Source organism: Chiloscyllium punctatum, chromosome 19, assembly GCF_047496795.1.
Source record: "Chiloscyllium punctatum isolate Juve2018m chromosome 19, sChiPun1.3, whole genome shotgun sequence".
Taxonomy (NCBI): Eukaryota; Metazoa; Chordata; class Chondrichthyes; order Orectolobiformes; family Hemiscylliidae; genus Chiloscyllium; species Chiloscyllium punctatum.
The window spans coordinates 51,164,089-51,189,273 of record NC_092757.1 but is presented as its reverse complement, the minus strand read 5'-3'; the positions used below and the strand labels follow the sequence as shown (position 1 = coordinate 51,189,273).

The window sequence follows — 25,185 nt, the reverse complement described above, 5'->3', positions numbered from 1 at the left end:
TGTGGGACAGGATGTACATGTATTTGGAAAGGCAAGGACTGATTAGGGATAGTCAACATGGCTTTGTGCGTGGGAAATCATGTCTCACATCTCTATGACTCTAATATCAGAAATTGCTGGTGAAACTCAGCAGGTCTGGCAGCATCTCTGGAGAGAGAAACAGAATTAACAGTTTGGGTCCAGTTCTGAAAAAGGATCACTGATTCCGAAACATTAGCTCTACATTCTCTTCACAGAGGAGAAAGTGAGGATTGCAGATGCTGGAGATCAGAGTCAAAAAGGATAGCGCTGGAAAAGCACAGCAGATCAGGCAGCATTTGAGGAGCAGTAGAGTTGACGTTTTGGGCATAAGCCCTTCATCAGCAATGGGGGGTGGGGAGGTGGGAGGAGCTGCCCAAGGGTGCTAAGAGATAAATGGGGGGGGGAAGGTAGCTGGGAAGGCTGAAGAGCTTCAGGGCAAAGGAGACCACCTGGATGGCATAGTGAGAGTGAAACTCATGGAGATCCTTGTGGAGGGAGGAGGAGAACTTCAAGGTGGGCATCCATGGAAGAGGCTTCACAGTAAGGTTATAATCAACTGGGAGAAAGTGAGGCCTCCTGTGCTTTTCCAGCACCATACTTTTTGACTCTGATCTCCAGCAACTGCAGTCCTCACTTTCTCCTCGTCATTATAACTTTACAGTGAAGCCTCTTTAAAAGGTGTCCTGGTGCGCATACAATGAATACTAGACTGCTACATGAATAAAAGTGGGGCAAACTGTTGCCTGGACCACACTGTGCAAAAGCTTCCAGTACTACACAGAACAGGTTTGAGCTTTAAGCTGGTCTGTTCCATATTGGACAACGTCACAGTCAGAATAGCAAAGTTCTTACCACAAACCTTTTAAGAAACAACTGAGGAGGAGGAGCAACTCCCTATCTATGTGCTGGGGGTTACTATTGACCAGAAACTGAACCACCTATATACTGTGGCTACAAGAGCAGTTAGGAGGCTGGAAATCCTACAATGAGTAACTCACCTCCTGACTCCCCACTGTCTGTCCAGTATTTACAAGATACAAATGTGATGCAATATATCGATTTGCCTGGATGGGTGTAGCTCAAACAACACTTCAAGAAGGCTACACCATCGAGGACAAAGTAGGCCTTTGACTGGCAGCCTATTCCCCCACCTCTATCACAGACTAGCAGCAGTCTGTACCATCTACAAGATTCCTGCCTGCAACTAACCTGGGGTCCTTCAACAACATTTTCAAGATCCATAAACTCAACAAAAGGGCAGCAAAAATCTGGGGACATCACCATCTGCAAATTCCCCTCCAAACCACACACCATCCCGGTATGGACCTATATCACTGTTCCTTCACTATCATTGAGTCAACATCCTGAAATTCCCTGCCTGTGATTATCCCTACAGTGTGTGGACTGCAGCAGTTCAAAAAAAAAGCTCATCACCCCTTTCTGAAGAGTAATTAGAGTTGGGCAATAAATGTTGGCCTATCCAATATTGATGTCATTATCTTGTGAAAGAATGAGGAGAAGGAGGAAGAACAGAATGAAAAGTAAGATGGAAGGCAATTTAGTCAGCTCTTTTCTGTCTGTTATTCATCAGTAACTGATTTTAGTGTTATATCAATTACCAAAAACCCAATCCTCCATCCGTCAGGCAAGTAGCTTACCTTCCTTCTGTTAGTGATGATCACAGCACTCGCTTGGCCACAACATAAAAATAAAAGCAGCCATTAAATAAATATTCTAAACCAAATTTAGAAATGAAATGCCATATTGCACAGAGAAGTCAACGAAATTGTCAAGGCATTCTCTCAGTGCCCATCCTGCATCTCCTAGTGTCCTAGCCCAGTGACTGCAGCATGGCTATTGGAACAGCAAACTGACAAGCTGGCAGAATGAACAGTTGTTTTCCTGAACGACGACAGTAGCCACATGCTCCATGGAAACACTACTTACTTGGGAAATCAAGCAATTCACTGGAGGGCACATTTCTGGGTCGATGTGAGGCACTGCGGGCAGACTGCAGCAGTTCGTGGTGGCAGATCATCGCCACCTGCACAAGGACAGCGAGGGATGGGCAATAAATGTTGATTGCCAGCTACGCCCTGCAAACGAATAAATAAATACCCTGCAGCACATGGCTACATTGGCAGCAGGCAGACATTACACAGCAGCAGTGTGAGCTTTCTTTGCAGCACTGGCTGCCTCTGTTGTTGGCAATACCCTGCATTCTGTGTCAAGTTGGTCTTGGACTTCTCCATTAACCACAGGATTTCTAGCAGACTTCGCAAAGTGCCAGGTATTTTCCTGTGAGTTCTCATCAGCATTATTCCATTCCTAGAACTTCTGCATTAGAACTTGAACACAACTGCACCCTCTAGCGAGCTAGAATCAGTGCTAATCTTTCCCTTCCTCCTGGCTTAAGCCCAACCATACACTGTGTCTCCCCCTCATTCAAATCCTGTCTCCAAGCTATCCTCTGTAGAAGTTGGCAGTGCAAGCATCTGAGTCAGTGCCTGTGGGGATGAGACCAAGTGAATTGTCATCATCGTCCATATCTTCATGATTCTTCCCCATTTAGATCTATCTAGGATATCTGGTCGGTATGAATGAGTTGGACCAAAGGGTCTGTTTGCGTGCTGTACATCTCTACGACTCTATTGTCCTGCTCAAGTTGCAGCTCTTAGCTATCTGCAAGGAAAACCAAACAAGTATCCAGTTCTGGCATGAGGAGGGGTTGACAGAAAGAAAGAATCGCAGGCTTACATCATCTGAAACTGTTAAATCACAAGAGCATGAGACAGGGAAGTGTGGTAGAGGATTAGATACATCTCAAGTCTTCACTTCTTTCAGTCCTGTTGCTGGTCACAGCCACAGCAATGGGCACCTCAATAAATAGCACCGTGGCAATGAGTGTTGTGCTGATAGGGATGAATAGCTAATGGTATATACCATGTTTGGAATGTGGATTTGAAATTCATAGGAGCACCTAGTATGTGACGGTCAGAAAGAACATTTAACTATTAGGTCTGAGCAGTGATTGATAAAACTTGAAGTTGAGTGATGGGTTTGGAGACAATTGGTTGGATATACAGTACTGCAATTGAAGATGAATTTACTGAATCCGGCCACTGATCTGAGGGGATTAAGCTTCTTACAGTGCCACAGCCAGATCCATTGCCTGAACTGTAATCAATTATCCTGCAATATCTTCTCTGTACCCTTTTTCAGAAGCAAGAGAATTTAGCCCCACCTTGTAAACATTTAACATATTTTTCACACATGATGAGTCATGCAGCACAGAAACGCACCCTTTGGTCCAACTAGTCCATACCAACCATGATCCCAAACTAAACTAATCCCACCTGCCTGCATTTGGCCCACATCCCTCCAAACCTTTCCCGTTCATGTACTTATGTCTTAAATGTTGTAACTACCTGGATCCACCAATTCTTCTGGCAGTTTATTCCACACATGAACCACTGTGTAAAATAGTTGTCCTTAAGTCTTTTTTAAAATCTTTCTCCTCTCACCTAAAAAATATTGCCTCTAGTTTTGAACTCCCCCACCATAGGGAAAAGATCTTTGCTATTCACCTTATCTGTGTCCCTTATGATTTTACAAACCTCTATAAGATCACTCTCCTATGCTCCAATGAAAAATAGTCCCAGCCTATCCAGCCTCTCCTTATAACTCAAACCCTCCACTCGGGTTACTCCATAGAATTTCCCAGGCAATTAAGTATATTTTGGTGTAGCCACAGCCCTACGGTAGAAAAGACAACAACCAATTTCAGCCCCCCAAATGTTTCCATAGAAACAAATGTCATGGTGACCAGATTATGTTCTCTTAAAATTATGTTATTTAAGTGATTAATGTTGGCCACTACCCTGGAGAAATTTCCCTTGCTCTTCTTTGGAGTTATCATAAGATCATTTACAGCCAGGTAACAGGATAGAGGGGAGTTCTCTGTTTAATGTTTCTCCAAAAGGTGACAGCTCTGACCTTTGTAACACTGTCAGCCCTGCACTGGAATGTCAGCCTTGATTTTGTGCTCCAGTCTGTGGAGCAGGATTGAACCCACAATCTTGTGACTCAAAGAGACGATGTCATGAATATTTAATCATGCATCATGTATTTTAGTGCATAAGTTTTAGTTCTAGGAATTAAAGTTTAACTGTAGAAATTGGAATAGATGCACTTAAAGCAGCTTGAAGCTAAGTGTACTTATAACGTTGGGGTCACGTTGTTTTAAGAGGTTAACAGCTCGGAAGGTAAGGTAACTGAAATGCCATGCTTTAGCAGATTACCAGGAAGTGTAAAATAAATGGTAGTTCATAAGGTTACCAATGTTTGTTCAGTAGAATCATATTAGAGGAGGCAAAGCGATAAAATAAGGTTTGCTGAACTGGAAAAGTCTGATCCTGAGAGATGCTTGTTTGGAAGCAAAGGCGTAGAATCCCTTTCAAAGGAGATAGAATTTTAATAACATAGAGAACACAGCCTGAAACCAGACTCAAAATGTTAACTCTGTCTCTATCTACACAGATGCTGCCAGACTTGCTGAGCTCTTCCAGCATTCTCTGTGTTTGTTTCAGAATTCCATCCGCACTATTTTGCTTTCAATTACATTGGGTGATGCAGAGTGTCAGTAACATCTCGGCAAGTCTGTCCTGACTGCACTGACCACTTAAAAGTGTAGACTGTGAAGTATTTGTTCATAGTTTGTCTGTTAACTCAGGTCATTCCTGATTATTAGATTCTAAGATATATACGTAGTGGATTGTTGTACTTTTCTAACCTTGTACAGCAACATCTTTTTTTCCCAAACCTGGGAATCCTGTGGATTGGTTTGATTTGCACATACCTGGAATTTCAATTGTTACCTACTTTAAACAAAAAAAAATTGCAGTTCTGATGAGGATATGAAGAAGTGACAATATCATCTGGGATCATATCAAGAGTGCCTTCTCAGATCTGAAACTGAATCAGGCAACTTTAATTTGAATATTCAAATGTCAAAATTTGGTATTGCAAAAGCTACAATTAAACATGGCGTGACAATGGTAAGGAGTAGAATAGAAATGAAAGGAACTATGTGATAGGAAAGAGGCAAAGGAAGAAGGCCCAAGATAGTGAGGCCAGTGTGATGCAGAAAAGAGGATTAAGCACAGGTAAATTATTTTAGAGAATGATAAGCTGCTATATATTGGAACTGTGTTGATGAACAGATAGAAGAAGCATGTTATTTTGATTTTTAGCAACACGTTCAGTCTGACATTAACAGTATCATGTAGATCTGAAATATTCAACTAGCACAAGAATAAAACTTTTATGCATTTTAACAGTGCACTGTAATCGAGTTGAGCTGCACCTTTTACAGAGAGAAGCGATTTAGTAATTAATTGAAAACAAGAACAACTTGAATTTATGTACCATCTTTAATGTTGTAAAATGTTTCAGGATGTATAATAAAACAAAGACACCAACCGATGTTACAAGACGTCACAACAGATGACCAAAAAATGGTCAAAATGTTTTCAGCAACATCTGAAAGGCTTAGAGCAATGTTCCCTAATATTATTCCCACTCAGATACCGCAAATGTGATATCCAATAAAATAATTTCCAATGCATCCAAATATATAGGTCCTTTTGTGCAATTAAAAGCTTTACAGAAGGCATTGGTTGAGAGGTGATGAAATTGAAGGAAGGAAATCCAGAGCTTAGGATATTGCTAACTAAAACACACCAGCAATGGCAGAGTAATTACATTTGGGGATGTACAACAGGCTGGAATTGGAGGAAAATATTGGAAAGTTAAAAGGCTGGAGAAATTTATGGAGATGGGGAGGGATGAGAAAACAAAGATGAGCATTTTAAACTGCAGGTGTTAGTGCATCAGGCATTGATATAGCTCAGTGAGTGTATGGAGGGGTAGAATTTGGTGTGAGAGATCAAATTACTGCAGATGCTGGAATCTGTACTGAAAATACATAGTACTGGAAATCACAGCAGTCAAGGCAGCATCCATTGAGAGAGAGCAAGCTAACGTTGAGTCTGGATAACTCAAAACGTTTGCTGCCTCTCTTTCCATGGATGCTGCCTGACCCACTGTGCTTTTCAGAATTTGGTGTGAGTTAGGATTCAGATAGTAGAGCTTTGAAAATGTTCGATTCAGATTTAACAAAAGCATGGGCAGGGGTTTCAACAATAAGTGAGCTGAGTCATTGGCAGTGTCCAGCAAAGATATGGAGATAGAGAAAGGTGGTCTTAAGCTCAAACAGAGATCAAATCCAATGTCAAAGTTCAAAAGGGTGTACTCAAATCTCAGACAATAAAATTGTAGATGCTAGAATCCAAGATAGGCAAGCAGGAAGAACACAGCAAGCCAGGTAGAATCAGGAGGAGAAGTCAACGTTTCGGGTGTAACACTTCTCCAGTCCTGAAGAATAGGAAAGAAAGGCAATGGCAGGACAAAAGTTAATGGCTTCAATCTTCCTATTATGTAGTTGGAAAAAACATCTGTGCATACACTTCTGCATGTCAGATAAGCAATGTGACAAATTAGAGACAGGGAATCCCTAAGAAAAGTGGCAATGTGGTACAGCTATGTGTGATCATTGAGCCTTACAATGTAAAACAATCTTACATGACCTAGTCCGTTCTTCCAGCACTTTGTCTTTGTGGCCTACACAGATTTGCACCATTGAACATGAGGAGGTACCTGTACCGTCTTTTGTTTATACTAATTGCCAGATAGCTTCAGATGATAACGCAAGCTTCAAACAGTGCTTTAATTTCAGATTCCCCCACCATTCAGGCATTTGCTCATTTCTGAGCCTCAACATTTTCACAATTTAATTCAGCAGTTAACAAAATAAAAGAGGAGGTGGAAGGGCAACCACAGTTATCGATATTTGAATCACAGTCACATAGGAGTAAAAACAGTTGGCAGAATTTCATTTTAAACAAATTGCACTTTAATTTCATTCTTCAAAACGTTCTCTCTCCTCTGGCATGTTCACCTACTCTGCTTATTCTCACTGTTGAAGCAAATCTTTGTGTCCTGACCTTCAGCAAATTACCCGACTAATATGAGGCTTGAACAAAGGTGAAATAGTAACAGTAAACAAGGGGCTTTCCACAATTGCTTTCTATGTCATTCGGTGAGGTACTTTGAAGACCAGCATTTCTCTTCCTCTCATTCCTTACTTTCTATTGTACATGGCTCAAAGGTAAAAGACAGAGGGTGATTGTTTTTCAGACTGGAGGACTGTGACCAGTGGAGTGTCACAAGGATCGGTGCTTGGTACCCTACTTTTATTCATTTATATAAATGATTTGGATTTGAACATGGGAGGTATAGTTAGTAAGTTTGCAGATGACACCAAAATTGGAGGTATAGTGGAAAGTGAAGGAGGTTACCTCAGATGGCAACGGGATCTTGATCAGATGGGCCAATGGGCTGAGGAGTGGCAGATGGAGTTTAATTTAGATAAATGTGAGGTGCTGCATTTTGGGAAAGCAAATCTTAGCAGGACTTATGGTACTTGGGAGTGTTGCTCAACAAACAGACCTTGGAGTGCAGGTTCATAGCTCCTTGAAAGTGGAGTCGCAGGTAGATAGGATAGTGAAGGCGGCGTTTGGTATGCTTTCCTTTATTGGTCAGAACATTGGGTATAGGAATTGGGAAGTCATGTTGCGGCTGTACAGGACATTGGTTAGGCCACTTTTGGTATATTGCGTGCAATTCTTGTCTCCTTCCTACCGGAAGGATGTTGTGAAACTTGAAAGGGTTCAGAAAAGATTTACAAGGATGTTGCCAGGGTTGGAAGATTTGAGCTAAAGGGAAAAATTGAATAGGCTGGGACTGTTTTCCCTGGAGCGTCGGAGGCTGAGGGGTGACCTTATAGAGGTTTATAAAATAATGAAGGGCATGGATAGGATAAATAGATAAAGACTTTTCCCTGGGGTTGGGGAGTCCAGAATTAGAGGGCATAGGTTTAGAGTGAGAGAGGAAAGATATAAAAGAGACATAAGGAACTTTTTCACACAGAGGGTGGTACGTGTATGGAATGAGCTGCCAGAGGAAGTGGTGGAGGCTGGTACAATTGCAACATTTAAAAGGCACCTGGATGGGTATATGTATAGGAAGGGAGGGATATGGGCTGGGTGCTGGCAAGTGGAACTAGATTAGGTTGGGATATCTGGTCGGCATGGATGAGTTGGACCGAAGGGTCTGTTACTATGCTGTACATCCCTATGACTCTATGTGATAGCCTGCCCAGTTAACAATCAAAACTCTCAAAATTGTTTCCAATAGCGGTTATAAGACTCAAACTCAAGACTAGTTTAGTTGGTGGTATGTCCTTCAGATATTTTGACCCATCAACTGTCAATTCTTAATTAACACATTTATCAAGTATAAATTGAGCCATTTCATACCCGTCAATTGCTCTGATATCCTAGCTTAACTAATGTTGGTGCGTTGGCATTGCCAGTGCAGACTGAAATGGACACTAAGCCAGTATTAAGACAAGATAAAAATTTTATGATACTTTGCAAACAGAAAACAATGTTCCAATGTGTGCAAATAGTGATAATTAGAGTACAGGTACAAACAAGAAATAATTAATGACTGTTAAAATAACCAGAAGATGCAATCTAGAAAAAAAAGCAAGACTTTTAACACCAACATTTAGTACATAGTTGTAGAGTTTCAAGTCTTTTGCACTGAATTTGATGCCAATGATGTAACTCACTATGAATCAATACACACTTTTCTACTTTCGCTTTGGCTTGAACCAGCATTTGGAAAATTTTGCATTTCTATTATCTGACAAGTGGAAATTCAAATAATAATTTTAAAACAAAGGCATCTTTGGCATTGAGTGGTGACCCCATGATGGTGGCATGAACTGTCCGTTTTGCAGAGGTCTACTCCAACTCAGGACCAAAGGGTAAGACCTAGTTCATGACCACAGAACAGGAATCTTCAAGGTCTTTTCTAACAGCTGGGGTTTGATCATCACTGTGTTGGAGCCCAGGTGAATTACACAAAACCTTGGCAGCGTATTGATAATCACCTTTATGATCACAAGTATGTGTATGTCCAGGATTAGGTGTAAGATTATGGCTATGCCCATGCCTAGGTGTGCATCCAAGATCATTGCCATGCCCTTTCCCAGGTGTGCATCCAAGATCATGGATGTGCCCATGCCCAGGTGTGCGTCCAAGATCAGGGCTATGTCCATGCCCAGCTGTGCATCCAACATAATGGTTGTGTCCTAGTCCAGATGTGGAGCCAAGATTATAGTTCTGTCCATGTCCAGCATCATATTTAAGTCTAGGAACATATTCAAAACCATAACTAGGATTGTGCTGATGCTCAGGTCCAGACCAATATACCTTTGAATATTGGTAGTACTGGGAATCAGTGGTTGGAGGAATGTAATAGGTTTGTGTGGGATAGGACCCTGGTTTAGGATTGCACCTATAATAAAGAGAAGAAGGTTATTGCAGTGCTAAACTGTCATATGTATTTTTATCCTGTAGTTGTTGTCTCCCTATATGCAAGCCATCATAATTTCAAGTTTTAGACTGTGAAGTTGTGAATAAGAAAATACCATGAATCATAACATCAAGGATCAATGCCAAAGCATAAAAAAACATTTTTTCTTTGTAGGAAACTCTATGCTGATGAAACAGTCTGCATTCCAATTGTACCAAGTATCCCATATATGGACTGGTGCACTGGAACTTTTGGCAAATCCTAGCTCAGTGAAAATGTATACAGGCAAGTATGTTATAAATTCTGTGTTCTCTCAACACTGGAATTAATCACTGGAGCAGTATAAGGCTTATAACAAATAGTCAGAAATCACATGAAGTAGAAACACACAACCATTTCCAAATAGTGAACGCACTCAAATTAATTCTTTCAGACATTTTGCAGATTCCTTCAGTAAAGCCCAATTCTGACTTCTCAAGATAAAATGATTGCAAAGTTAGTCCCCTGTACTGAAGCAACTGGAATTAGATAGGTACTTCCTTGCACACCCATCCCCACACCAGCCATTCTGGATGACAGACGGGTTTTCCAATCCAGAGGTATACTCAGGCGCAAGGTATAACTTCCAGGCACAATAGAGAAGTATTATCCTAGCCCTTACCTCATTCCTCTCCTGCCTGGCAGAATGCAGCCACTCCTACAATATCAACCAGACTGAGGGATGTTTGATATCCATCCAGATCTGTGGATACACCCAACAGGCATAGCCCCATTCCTGGAGACGGGATTAGCCTGATCCCAATCCCACCAAGTCTCTCATTGAAGAATCCAATCCAGCGACAGTGACCCACCTATCAAGGTCGGCAGTCAACACCACCAGCACCCAATCAGTTGGACTACCTGAAGACTGCAAAGTCATAACATCCCAAATGTCACAATCCTTGCTTTTCTTAACATATATTCATGATCTTGATCTTGGTGTGCAGGGGACAATTTCCAGATTTGCAGATGACACTAAACTTGGAAGAATTGTGAACTGTGAAGAGGATAGTGTGGAATTCCAAAGACATTGAAAAGTTGGTGGAGTGGGCAGATAGTTGGCAGCTGAGGTTCAATGCAGAGAAGGGCAAGGTGATGCACTTTGGTTACATTTTGTTGAAAAGCATTATAAAATAGGTTATGCAGGAACAGAGGTGCCTGGGTATATATGTGCACAGATCATTAAAGGTGTCAGGACAGGTTGAAAGAACAGTTAATAAATCACACTGTTTTTGGCTTTATTAACAGGGACATGGAGTACAAGAGCAAGGAGATGATGTTGAATCTGTACCAGACACTTGTTAGACCTCAACTGGGGTACTGTGTACAGTTCTGGGTGCCACATTATAGGAAGGATGTATTGGAGAAAGTGCAGACACAGGAATGAAGAACTTCAGTGATGAGGATGGATTGAAGAAGTTGGGACTGTTCTCCCTGGAGAGAAGAGGATGAGAGAAGATCTGATTGAGGCTTTCAAAGTCATGAGTGGCCTGGCAGAGTAGGCATGGTAAAGCTATTTCTGCTTGTAAAAGAAACAAGAACATGTAGACATAGATGTAAAGTAATGTGCAAATGGAGCAAGGATTATGTGAGAAATATCTTTTTCACACTGCAAATTGCTAGGGTATTGAATGCACTACCTGGAAATCTGCTGGAGGTAGGTAAAACTGAGGCATTCAAGAGGGCAAAAGAATTATTGATGGGATAATAAGAATGTGCAAGGATATGAGCAGGAGATTGGTTCCAGGTAATAGAGCCAGACTAGCTAATAGAGTCAGGGCAGGCATGAGGGGTATATGGTCTCCTTCTGCACCATAATGATTCTGGAATTCTGTGTTTGTGAAAACGTAAACCCCATTGATAAACAAGAGTCAATATGTAGAAGAACAAAACCTTGGGGTGATTACACAAAGACTCGATGTGGCATTTGAAACTTGGAACATGCCAACTCCAGTCAGCTGATCTCAGATAGGCCACTTTGGAGCAACTTCCTTTGGTCACTGAGTTTGAGTTTGATTTATTGTTGTCACTTGTACCAAGATACAGTGAAAAGGGTTGTTTTGCATGCTATACAGTATGATCATACCATGCATCAGGGTAGCAGAATGGATTGCAGAATATAATGTTACAGCTGCAGAGAAGGCATAGAGAGACAGATCAGAATTGGAAACATTTGAGAGGTCCATTCAAAAGTACATAACAGAAGAAGGTGTTTTTCAATTATATGCATATTCAAACATTTATATCTTCTGCCGGATGGAAGAGGGTGGAAGAGAGTATAACCAGAATGGGAAGGGTCTTTGATTATGTTGGTTGCTTTCCTGAGGCAACAGGAAGAGTATATGGAGTCAATGGATGGAAGGCTGGTTTGTGTGAGGAACTTGGCTGTATTCACAACCCTCTGTAGTTTATTGAGAAGAGGAGTTGCCATACCAAACTGTGATGCATCCAGGTAGAATGCTGTCTATGCTACATCTATAAAAACTGATAAGACTCTTTGTGGACATGCTGAATTTCCTTAGCCTCCAGAGGAAATAGAGGCATTATTGTGTTTTCTTGTGCTTTGTTGTGTGTTCCATGTGGATGGATCAAGACAGATTGTTAGTGATCATCACTCCCAGGAACATGACGCTCTTGACCTTCTTGACTTCAACACTATTGATCACCAGCTCCTTCATGTTACTGATGTTGATGGAGAGATTGTTGTCTTTACACAATGCCGCTAAGCACTCAATCTCTTTTTGTATTCTGTCTCATTGTTGTTTGAGATCTGACCTACAACAGTGGTATCGTCAACAAACTTGTAAGTAGAGTTAGCAGAATTTGGTCACATAGTCATGAGTGTATTAGTACAGTAAGGGGCTGAACACGAGGCCTTGAGGGGCACTGGTATTGAGGATTATGGTTGGAGGAGTTGTCGCCTATTACGGTCTATGGTTCAGAAAGTCAAGGATCCAGTTACACAGGGGAAGCTGAGACCTTGGTCTCGGAGTTTAGAAATGAGTTTGTTTGGAATTATGCTATTGAAGGTGGAACTTAAGTCACTAAGTAGGAACCTGTCATGGGTATCCTTATTATCCAGATGTTCCAGAGATGAATGTAGAGCCAGGAAGATGGTATCTGCTGTGGATCTGTGCCCTGGTAGGTGGATTGCAAAGGATCAAGGTACTTTGATAAGCTGGAGTTGATGTGAGCCATGACTTACCTCTCAAAGCTCTTCATAATGGTGGAGGTCAGAGCCATCAGGCGGCAGTCATTGAGGAACGGTGCATGATTTTTCTTTGGCACCGGGATGACGGTGGTCTTCTTGAAGCAGATGGGGACTTCAGATTGTAATAAGTAGAGGTAAAGATGTCTGTGAATACTCCCGCCAGCTGGTCAGCACAGGATTTGAGTGCACGGCCAGGGACTCCATCCAGGCAGATCGCTTTCCGTAGATTCATCTCAAAAAGGCCAATCTAATGTCAGGCAGTGGTGACCATGTGTACAGGTCCAGCTGAGGCTGTTGGAATAGGTAATATATTTCACTGACCTTGGACAAACCCAGCATAAAAAGCATTGAGCCCATTGGGCAAGAATGTATTGTTGCACACAATTCTGTTCGACTTCGCTTTGTAGCTCATAGTCTGGTGTAAGCCTTGCCACAACTGATGGGTGTCCGTGTGATTAATAAGGAGACAATTGGGTAGGCTCTTTTGATCATTGATGATATAGACTGAAAGTAAATATATACCCCCATAAAAAAGGGTGTGAATCTAGTACATGTGGTGGGTTCTCAGACTCAAGAGGGAGCTATATCTGTCCAGATGAGGGGTACAGGTTGCATCGTTAAAAAAAGGTATATGGTTACACAGTGATTGCAATATGATCTCCTGGACTTGTCCTGAGAGCAAATCCAGAGTACATTAATCCCTCATTAGCCCTGGGATTTTGTCTTTCCCAGGGTGTGGTGGTGGTAATCAGGACTATAACGTTTCTAGCCATGAAACTCTCACCACCATGAACATTGGAGCACTCCTCATGGACTAGTGTGCCTTTTCTTACTCATTATGTTGTGTGCAGCCAGCAGTTGAACAGCCCAATGATACACACTGCCAATATGGAAAACAGTATGTTGGCAACGAAGCCAAATAAAACCTGTGCCTAGTGGGCTCTAATGGTGCTGTGGTAGTGCCCCTACTTCTGAGCCAGGAACCACAAATCTTCCAGAATTGTGTAATAACATACACAATGGGATAAAGAAGCATAGAAGGGAGAGAATGAATTGATATTTTTGTCTGGCCAATAAATTCCTGTATTTCAGCTATGTTAATCAATCTGTTTAACATATCCAATAAATTGATATGTCAAAGGATCACACTACAACTTGATATGAATAATTACAAGTTAATGATGATGTGAAGAAATCAGATAGTTTAATTGATACAGTAATAAAGTGATGGATAACAAAAAGTAACAAGACAATAATCTGAGCGGCTCAGATGGACTGATATCTGTGACTTGCAGCGTCCTTCTGCAGTTCAGTGTCATACTGCTTTTTTTGTGAAGTACCTTGGGATGCTAACTACACGACTGAATATAAGTTGTTTTGTTGATAGGATCTCAATCACAAGAGTGGATGAATGACTTCAGGACAGTGTGCTGAACCCAGAGAGCGGGTTCATCATGAGGTCCTTCCAAGGAATCAATCATTTATTTTTGCCATACCTCTGGCCAACATTCATGAAAGGAGAAGTGGTGGCCAAATGGTACATTGCAAGGCTCTTCATCCGTAGACCCAGGTAATGTTCTGGATACTGGGTTTGAATTCTGACATGGCAGCTGATTGTTTTTAAATTGAATTCAAATTCCATTTGGAATTAAGGCTTTAATGTTGACCCTGAAATGATTGTCAGGAAAAAAACTCATCTGGTTCATTAATGTCCTTTAGGGAAGGAAACCTCCATTCTTATCTGGTCTGCGTGTGATTCCAGACCCACAGCAATGTAGTTGACCTTGAACTACCCTCTGGGAGAAAGTGAGGACTACAGATACTGGAAATCAGTGTCAAAATGTGCAGTGCTGGAAAAGCACAGCAACACATCAGGCAGCATCCGAGGAGCAGGGGAGTTGACATTTCAGGCATAAGTCCCTCCTGCTCGGATGCTGCCTGACCTGCTGTGCTTTTCCAGCACCACACTTTTTGACTATTAACTGCCCTCCACCCTATTAAGGATGGGCAGTAATGTTGGCCTAGCCAATATACCCACTACTAATGAATAAAAAAATCCATTTTGAATCTCCAGTGGATCACTAGCCATGCCATCGAAACAAGGCACTCCATTCTACCCTTGGTCACCCACTTTACAAACTGTCTCTCTGTGAAGTGATCTGATGACATGATAACTGAGTTCTCATGTATGTAGAATACACTGATTCACTGCTCAATTCACTCCCTCCCCTCCAAATACCTTTATACGATCAGGTTGCTTATCCAGTAATCTAGTTTTGGTTAATCTGTACATTTCGTCAACTAGCCATCAAGAAGATCATTTGGTGGCACCACAAATTCCATTCCATTCTCTCCTTCATTGTAATTGTAAAGAGATTAAATCAGATTTCTCCCATCGTATGGGGTTCGAAGCTGGACTTCCAACCTCATTCTCTCTCTCCATCTACAACACCTAACTTTATCTCCATAATTCACCCAATTCTACATAGCTTCTGCCCTACTGCTGCTGAAAGTACCTTCCTTCTTATTGTTTTACCTACACTCCAGAAATGCAATGGTTTCCAGGCCAGTCTATCATTCAATTTAAGGAAAGGAATAAACAACAGGAAGCGGGAGGGAAATGGTGTCGGTATGGGCTGAGAGATTTTGCAAACATTTGGTGCACATCGGAAAATACAAATTTGAAACTTAGTCTCGTTTTTTGCAGTAAACGGGAAAATGCCTCATCCAGCGATTGACTCGAGTAAGCGCTGCCATCTTTACTCGTGGCAACGATTCACAGGACACGTGCAGCTGCCAGCTTTGTAGGGGGCAAAGTTCAGAGGGGTGTCTGTGCAGCCTTCCCTGGTAGAGAGTCATAGGGCAGGATTTACACAGAGCATATTCACACCCAGAGAAATGGATTTTTTTCCCTCTGGATTTGTTTCGTAAAAAAATTTTGTGGGCGGTATGGTGGCACAGTAGTTAGCACTGCTGCCTCACAGCGCCAGAGACCTGGGTTCAATTCCCGCCTCAGGTGACTGACTGTGTGGAGTTTGCACATTCTCCCAGTGTCTGCGTGGGTTTCCTCCGGGTGCTCCAGTTTCCTCCCACAGTCCAAAGATGTGCAGGTCAGGTGAATTGGCCATGCTAAATTGCCCGTAGTGTTAGGTAAGGGGTAAATGTAGGGGTATGGGTGGGTTGCGCTTCGGCGGGGCGGTGTGGACTTGTTGGGCCAAAGGGCCTGTTTCCACACTGTAAGTAATCTAATCTGTAAGTAATCTAATCAATGTCCATAAACATGAGTTGATCCAAACCCCTTTGCCTATATTTTAATTCACAACAATCCAGTCTATGTGGTCCCAGCTTATAGGCCTACCTTGGCATACAGTCCACTAACATTTGGATTAAAATATTTCTGCCTTCATGCTCAACATACTCCAAAGCCCACTCTGCAACCTCCTTCAGAACCTACAATCCTTCAAGAACTCTGCATTCCACCAAATCTGGTCGGTTATGCATTCCCTTCTAGCACTGGCAATTTTCAAAGAATCCGTTCATAGTCAGCCCATCAACTCCACACCAATTCCCCAAAGAGCATCCTACCCAGACCCACCCCATCCCTGTAACTCTGCATTTTGCATGGCTAATCCACCTAGCTTGCACATTCCTGGATATGATGGGCAATTTAGCATGGCCAATCCATCTAACCAGCACATCTTTGGACTGAGGGAGAAAACTGGAGCACCCAGAAGAAATCCACGCAGACACAGGGATAGTGTGTAAATTCCACACCTAAGGTCACCCAAAGCTGGAATCGAACCCAGTTTCCTGATGCTGTGAGGTAGCATACTAACCACTGAGCCACCATGCCACCCACAGAGATTTCCTCAGTAGTGGAAACATCTTACATAGAATGTAGGAATAGGCAATTCAGCCCTTTGAGGTTGCTTCATCATTCAATGTGATCATGGCTAATCATCCAATGCAATTCTCTGTTCTTGGTTTCAAAGTTAATAATCACACAGCACCAGGTTATAGTCCAATGGGTTTCTTTGGAAGTACAAGCTTTCGGTCGAAAGTTAGTGCTTCCAAATAAACCTGTTGGACTATAACCTGATATTGTGTGATTTTTAACTTTGTACACCCCAGTTCAACACTGGCACCTCCAAATCGTTCTTGATTTCAGCTGTCTATATCCAATTTAAGGAATTTCCTCCCTAAATCTCTCCCTGTCCAACATTTTCCTTCAAACCTACTGTTTTGATGATCAGATCCTGAAAGCAATGACCCCTTGATGTGGTGTCAATTTTTGTCTGATTACTCCCAAGTGAAGTGCTTTGGAAAATTCTCCTACATTAATGGTGTTACATAAATCCAAGTGTTTTTTTGTGACTATCCATTATATTTAAAGTCGGAAATGAGAAACTGTTTAACCAGACTTAAGAGATTAAGTGTGTACAGTTTCTATAATTTGAAACAGAAAGGATCCCCATTTCTGTATAATGTCACAGTCCGATAATAGACTACTATGTAATCAAATCAGAATGTGGTGTAGCATTTTCTGACTTGGCAATAACTTGCTTCTTGCAATGGGCTCAGTTTTCCATCATATAATTATAATAATTTAACAAATTGAATGCAGACAATCATTCTCTGCAGCGAATTTAATAAAAACAAACTACAGGTTTTCACATCACGTAGCTGTAAAGCAATATATATCTAATAATTCATCATTGTCATGACAAACATGTGTGTCCCTGTGGACAGTGGTTCTGTGAATGTTACAAATTAATTCTGTCAAGCATACAGCCATTGCATTTCAGAGAACTAGCTAGTTATCAAAACAAGCTCTGCTGAAGCGAGCAGGTGGTCTAAAGACCAATGCACCCAAGAGAGGTTCCACAGAAAGGAAATCTTTCATGGGAGATTGGGGCAAAAACAATAGAGGAATACTGAACAAGCACTGTGCTGTTCTGCATCCCATGAGCATCAACTGGTCTGTGACACCTCATCTGAAAATGATCCATCAAAATAAAGTCCCCATTGTACAAAACCAATGCTCAAAGCAACTTTGATTTTGCTTTTTGCAAGAATTCATAGAACCATCATAGAATCCTATTGTGGAAACAGGCCATATGCACCATCGACTCCACACCAACCTTAAGAAAAGCATCCCACCCAGAACCACCCCCTACCCTATCCCTGTAACCCTGCATTCCTATGGCTAATATACCAGGCTGCACATCCCTGGACACTATAGGCAATTTAGTTTGGTCAATCCACCTAACCTGCACATCTTTGGACTGTGGGAGGAAACCAGAGCACCCGGAGGAAACCCACACAGACACCAGGAGAACATGCAAACAGTCGCCTGGGGTGGAATCGAACCTGGGTCCCTACACTGGAACCACTGCACCACCATGCTGTCCTGTTATTGTTGTTATTTTTGAGTTTATATTTCTATAATACTAGATTTTGCATGTAAAGGGTCAACGCCCAGTGCTGCATGTGACCTCTTTTTAAATGCAAAGCCTTACTGTGAAGTCTGAATTATGCAATCTGATTCATTTCATGCAAATGTGGGGAAATGGCTCCCTTGCCACAACAGTGATCCCATTCTGTGGGAGACTCAGGAAAGACCACTTCAGTACTGGTAGCTGGATGGACCACAAGAATCAGGAGCAGGAATAGAACATTCAGCCCACTGATTCTACCTAATTATTCAAAAAGATTCTGCACGATCTAGTTGTGACCACAAGAACATAGGAAATAAGAGCAGTCATAGACCATTCAACCCCTTCAGCTTGCCCCAGTATTCTCTAAGATCATGGCTGATCTGCCTGGGGCATCAACTCCCTTCTTGTGCCAGCTCCTCATAGATTTTTGAAATATCAAGGAATTGACAGTTACCTATCTCCTCTTAAAATACCAGCAGTGAGTTAACCTCAGACACTCACTACTCTCAGAGAAGAAATTTCTTCGTGTTTCAATCTTAAATGGGTATCCCCTTATTCTGTAACTATGTTCCCAAGTTCAATACTCCCCCCCAGAGGAAACAGGTTATTCAGAAACACAGAATATAGACTTGTGCTTTGTAGATGGTGAAGAGGCTTTAGGAGTTTGGAACTGAGGTACTCACCTCAGAATAAACAGCCTCTTACCTACTCTTGTTGCCATGGTATTTATGTGACTGGTCTGGTTAGGTTTCTGGTAAATGATAATTCCAAGGATGTTGACAATGGGGGATTCAGTGATTGCAATGTCACTGACTATTAGGTGGATATTGTCCAGACTCTCTCTTGTTAGAGGTAGTCATTGCTTGGCATTTATATGGTGCAACTGTTACTTGCCACTCAACAGTTCAAGCTTGAATGTTGCCCAGATCTTACTGCATATGGACACAAATGCTTCAATATCAGAGGAGTCAAAATGGAAATAATAACTATCCAATCATTAACAACAGTCCCATTTCTAACTTACAGTGGCGGAAAAGTCATTGATGAAGCTACTGAAGATGGTTGGGCCTAGGACACTTCGTTTAGGATATACAGTAATGTCCCAGGGCTGAGATGATTGGTATCCAACAACCACTAGCATCTTCTTTTGAATCAGATAAAAGTGGAAAATCCCTCCATACTTGATTCCCATTGTCATCAATTTTATTAGAACTCCTTGCTACCACACTTAGTCAAACACTGACTTTATGTCAAAGGCAGTCACTCCCATCTCATCTACTAAAGCTATAATGAGATCTGACACAAAGCCATTCATTGCCTTTACCCATCCACTTTCATATTAATAATCAAACAGTCTCTTAAATGCATTGATTGAATGTCTCTCCAACACACCTCCAGGCAGTGCATTTCAGACCCTAATCACTCGTGGTGTGAAGAAGTTATTTTTCACAGCACATTTGCTTCTTTTTCAAATTGCTTTAATTCTGTGCCTTTCATTCCTATTCCTCTTCGAATGAAAACAGTTTCTCCCTGTTTACTCTATCTAAATCTCTCATGGTTTTGAAACCTTCTATCAAATCTCCTCAACCTGAAATTGTTCATCCCTGGAACCAGTCTTGTAATTCTCTTTTGCACTCTCTCCAATGCACTTCCTGAAGTGTGGCACCCACAACTATACACAATATTCTAGCTGAGGCATTACTAGTGTTTTATACAAGTTCAGCATAACTTCCTTGCTCTTGTTCTCTCTGCCCCTATTAATAAAGTCTAGGATTCAACATGCCTTATTAACTGCTCTTGCCACTGCCAGTCACCTTTAATGATATTATCCACATTTACACCCACATCGCTCTGCTCCCGCATCCCCTGTAGAGTTGTACCTATTTTATACCGACTCTCTAAGTTTCTTCAAAATATATCATCTCATACGTTTCTGCATTGAACTCCAACTGCCATCTACCTGCCCATTCCACCAATTTGCATATTATCTTTTTCAGTTCTACAGTATTCTCCTCACAGTTTACAACACTTGCATATTTTGAACTACCTGCAATCTTTGAAATTGCTTTATGTACACCAAGGTGATTATTAGAAAGAAAATTCCAATTGACCTTGGGATGCTCCACTATAAATCTTGCTCCAGTCTGGAAAAAAAATCCATTAACCATTATTGTCTGTTTCCTACCACTCAGCCACATTTTTTAAACCACATTGCTACTGACACTTTGCTCACAAGTCTGTTTTGCAGCCAGTGTATCAAATGTCTTTTGAAAGATCATGTACACCATATCAATTACATTACCCTCATCAGCTTCTGTTACTGCTTCTAAACACCAGTTCTCTTATAACATTTGTACCTTGTTGGGTGAAATGGTGGCTCAGTGGTTAGTACTGCTGTTCATAGTGCTAGGGATTTGGGTTCAATTTCACCCTTGGACAACTGTCTGTATGGAGTTTACAGATTCTCTCCATGTTTGTGTGGGTTTCCTCTGGGTGTTCCCACAATCGAAAAGATGTGTAGGTTAAGTGGATTCGCCATATTAAATTGCCTCATAATGTGCAGGCTACTTGAATTAGCCATGGGAAATGTAGGGTTAATGGGATAGGGTGTTTGGGGGGGATATTCTTTAGAAGAGTGGTGTGCACTCCATGGGTGGATTGGCCTGCTTCAAGACTATAGGGATTCTGTGATTCCAGTTCTGCAGAAACTACTCTCCACCATTCCAGTCAGGATGTTATCAGGACCCATAGCTTTTGCTTTATCCAATGCCCTCAATGATTCCTTGAAGTTGCTAGTTAGCTGGAGACTGACCTTATGGTGGTAAAGGATCTCAGAGGATGATTGCAAATGCTTCAGCATTACCTTTTATACTTTTATGGCTTTTGCAATCACTGAGAATGGGGAAGGTCCACGGAGCAACCTCCTCTTCTGGTTAGTTGTTTATTTACCCAGTGTCATTCATGACTGAATGTGATTGAACAGCAGAGCTTGGATTAGATCCGTTGGTTGTGGAATTGCTTAGGTCTGTGCAGATAACTCTGCTCCTATTGTTTTGCATGCATGAAATCCTGTGTTACAGATCCACCAGGCCATCACACTTTTTGTAACGAAAATATGAATTTGAAGCAGAAGTAGACCATTCAGCCCCTTGAGCCTGCTCCACCGTTTAATGAGATCGTGGTTTGTGTTTCAAATTCCAGATTTCAGTTTACCCTAATTACCTTCGATTCTCCTGCCTATCAAAAATCTATCTACTGCTGTCTTAAGAACACTTAATGCCCTCCACCTCCACCCCTGATAAATGAGGGGAGTTCCAGAGTCACACCACCTTCTGAGAGAAAACATTTCTTCTCAGCTCTGTCATACAAGGGCGACATCCTAATTTGGAACAGTGCCCCCTAGTTCTGGACTGACCCACAACGGGAAACATTCTTTCCATACCCACCTCATCAGGACCATTCGGCATCTCACTTACTCCAACCAAGTCACCCCACACTCTTGTAAACTCCAGTCTGTTTCTGTTACTCTGCATGCACTTCCACACACCTTACTGAATAACGGTTGTTTTCTAGGCCTCAGCATAAGGAGAGTAGCACCAGAATACATTGGACCATTAGTTTATACAAAGCTAATGTGGTGGTTGAATATAATTCTGCCACTGCTAATATTTTCATAGGTAGGTGCATCTGTGACATGTAGATTGGAGAGATCGTGGTCAAATCGATTTTTCCTTGGTGTTGGTTTTCTCACCCCTTACTGAAAAAGCAGACTGTCAAATATTTCCTCTGACAGTAGTGATACTGCCATTGGTGATAACGGACTTGAAATCGTTTGCTTAGGAGATCATACTGTGCCCTTGCCCTGCAGTGCATTTTCCAAGTGTTCAATACAGAGCAGTACTGATTCATTAGCTGTTGGAGGGAAGTGGATGGAAATAAACAGGAGGTTTCCTTGCATCAGGTTCAACCTGATGTCGTAAGATTTTATGAGGTTCTGAATCAAAGTTGGAGGACCCCAAAGGACAACTCCCTCCAAACGGTGTACAACGGTGCTGCTATCTCTGGGGTCTGTGTCAAAAGTGGGACAGGACATACCCTGGAATCATGATGGATGGATCTGGGTCATTGCCTCGAAAATATGGTTCTGTGAACAAAAAGTCTGCTCCCATTCTATGGGAGTGTTAGAGCAAGATTATCCTAAAGCAACAAATAAAGAGAAATCCCCAAACCAATAGCACCCATTGTATTTCAATTTTAAGCACTGGGTGGGGTGGCTACTCCTGGAGGAATACAATTAAAAAAAATCAAACCCCTAGTACCACAGGAGATTTGACTGTGCAGAGAGGTAAACGAGTAGACATACAGTGGTCATCAAGGTTCAATATTTGAGTCAAACAGATGTGATTCTCCAACAGCTATCATGATTCTCAATACTATACTGGCTGCCGCGGGTCAGAGTAAAGGATATATCCAAACAGATGCTGGATAGTCGACACGAATTTGAGCCATAGCCAGAAATATGGGCCACACTGGAACCAATGACAAGAGGCAAAAAAATGATGATGTCCTTAAAGGCAGAGTTTCAAGAACTAGAGGAAAAAAAACTATATAAAAAAAAAACAGAATTTCAAAATCACAGGATTACTCCCAGGCCATGCTAGTGAGTCTGGATGAGGATGATTGTACAAGGGAACAGATGTTTAGGGAAATGATACAGAGTAGAGTGTTTAAGATTCTCACCGATTTGGGACAAGTTCTGCGTGATGGGACATATGTACAAGATGGGCAGACTATATCTGTATTAGCTGTGAAAAACGCTCTTGCTGAGAGGTTAAATATCACTGTTCATGGAGGTAGGGGTGGAAAGGGAAATAGAAACAGCAGAGAAAAATGAAAATTAGTCATAGGACAGTGAAAAACTAACAATATAATTAAAATATCTAAAAATATTGCAGAAAGTTGATTGACAAAAATAGCAAAAGTGATAAATTTGTATCTACATCAGTATGTACAGAGTAACAAATGCTTGGTGAGATGCAGGTTCACATTTTTACACAGGACAATGAGGTGTTTGCTTTAACAGAGATGTAGCTCAAACACAGCGAAGAATGGGTTCTCGATATTCCTGCTTACCAGGTATTCAAGAATGATTGAGAAAAACGAACAAAGGAGGGCTCTTGGACCACATGTTCATGATCACATGATGAAAGAGATTGTGGTTTTGGAAGAGATGCAATAAAATATGACAGAATGATGTTAATGATGATGCAATACAATTCACTCAGGGTTGCTGTGGATACATCCATTCCTTTTTACTTGCATGTTATAACCTAGAGCAACAAGATAGTGAAGGAAGATGTTCCCATTTCTTTCCGTCATGTGGCTGCCGAAGAACCTTTCACTGTCTTGTTGATTACCACTGGTGTGTAGTAGAAGGATTTACAAATTGACAATAAAGCTATTTGGCCATGTTATGAATGCACATTCTTTGGCCATGAAGCCCTGGAGTGGGACTTGAATCCAGTATGAATCTAGTATAACATAATGACCTCCACAGAGGTGATATTAGGAACATGGACTAAATCAGTTCAAGAAGGCAGCTCACCACTGACTTCACAAGGACAACAAGGAGCGGACAATGAATGCTGGCCAACCAGTGATGCTCATGACTCATGAGCAAATAAATGTCCCCATTATAGATTGGGAGAAACAGTGCCATGGGTAGTGAAGAAGAAGAAATTAGGATTATTTTTAATCAATTTTTTCAGACATGTTTTGACACACCTCCAGAATAGGTGAGACTTGAACCTGGATCCTCTGGCCCAGAGGTATGGACGGATGTCTTCAGTCCGACAAACCATGTTGGATCTGGTTCTGGGCAAGTGGAATGTATTATCATTGGACATCATTTAGCTACCAGTGACCACAAAACTTTTAAATTGAAAGTAATTATAGAAAGAAATCAGAAAATATTAATAATAGTGGTCACCTGTAGAGAACTGACTTCAGAGATTTAAGAAGGAGCCTAATATAGATAGATTGGTTAATATGAGAGCAGGGACAAGCAGTAACAGGCTCAGGAGAGAAGCAGTTTAGGTACAAAATGGGATATTCCTTTGAAAGTAAAAGGTTGAGCATCCAAAGCTAATGCATCCTGGATGATAAGGGCAATAAAAATTCAAATAAAATGGAAAAAGGAGACTCGAAGCAAATATTAGGAGCATATGTTGGTTAATGATCAGGAAGATGATAGAAGGTAAAAGGGGAAATTGAAATGCTCACTACTGGAAGAAAAAAGAGGAAGCAAATTTTAAAATTTACCATAGGGAAATTTTCATTCTGAGTAAGAGGAAATGGCAGAAGTATTAATGAGTACTTTGGATCTATCCAAATGCCATGAATAATACAGTAAAAAGAGAGCAGTCTGTGAGCAGGATAATTTTTAAGTTATTAAGGGAATCAAGGGTTATGGGGGATACGATAAGAAAGGGGAGCTGAAGATTATCAAATCAGCCATGGTCGCATTGAACAGTGGAAAGACCCAATGGGTTGAATGGACTGCTTTTGCACAAAGTCTGATGATCTTATAATAATTAGAGAGACATACTAAAAAGATAAGCATTGCTGAATGTTGGTAATTCACCAGGTCCAGATGGAATACAGTCTAGGAGATAAAGAAGCAAAGGTAGAGAAATTAGAGGAATTAGTCACAATCTTGCAATCCACACTGGATAGACAAGTGATGCTGGAGAGTTCTAATGTTATACTAATATTGAGATAGACAAGATCGGTAAACCAAAAAAAAAATAGGCCAATTGACCTAACATCAGCTGCATGATTTTATTAAAAACAATGAATACAAAATCATCGTACTGTGGATGTTGACATTTTGAAACGACAATAAATCAGGGTGAAAACACTAAACATGTCACCCAGCATCTGTAGAGAAAGAACTAGAGATAACTTTCAGCT

At 41.4% G+C, this 25,185-nt stretch overlaps 1 protein-coding gene across 3 annotated transcripts in view; it reads right to left on the bottom strand.

Annotated features, from left to right (window-relative positions):
- Window positions 1–5,434: 5,434 nt before the first annotated feature.
- The window catches only part of LOC140491336 (rhomboid domain-containing protein 2-like), a 61,300-nt gene continuing 41,549 nt past the window's right edge, over window positions 5,435–25,185 (bottom strand). For 2 of the 3 annotated variants that reach the window (XM_072589370.1, XM_072589369.1), the window contains exon 4: window positions 5,435–9,507. In XM_072589370.1, the coding sequence (XP_072445471.1) occupies window positions 8,982–9,507 (526 nt within the window). In that variant the 3' untranslated portion in view covers window positions 5,435–8,981. Of the gene's footprint in view, window positions 9,508–12,769; window positions 13,067–25,185 lie in introns of all 3 variants that reach the window. The other variant, XR_011963285.1, reaches the window with a different exon arrangement.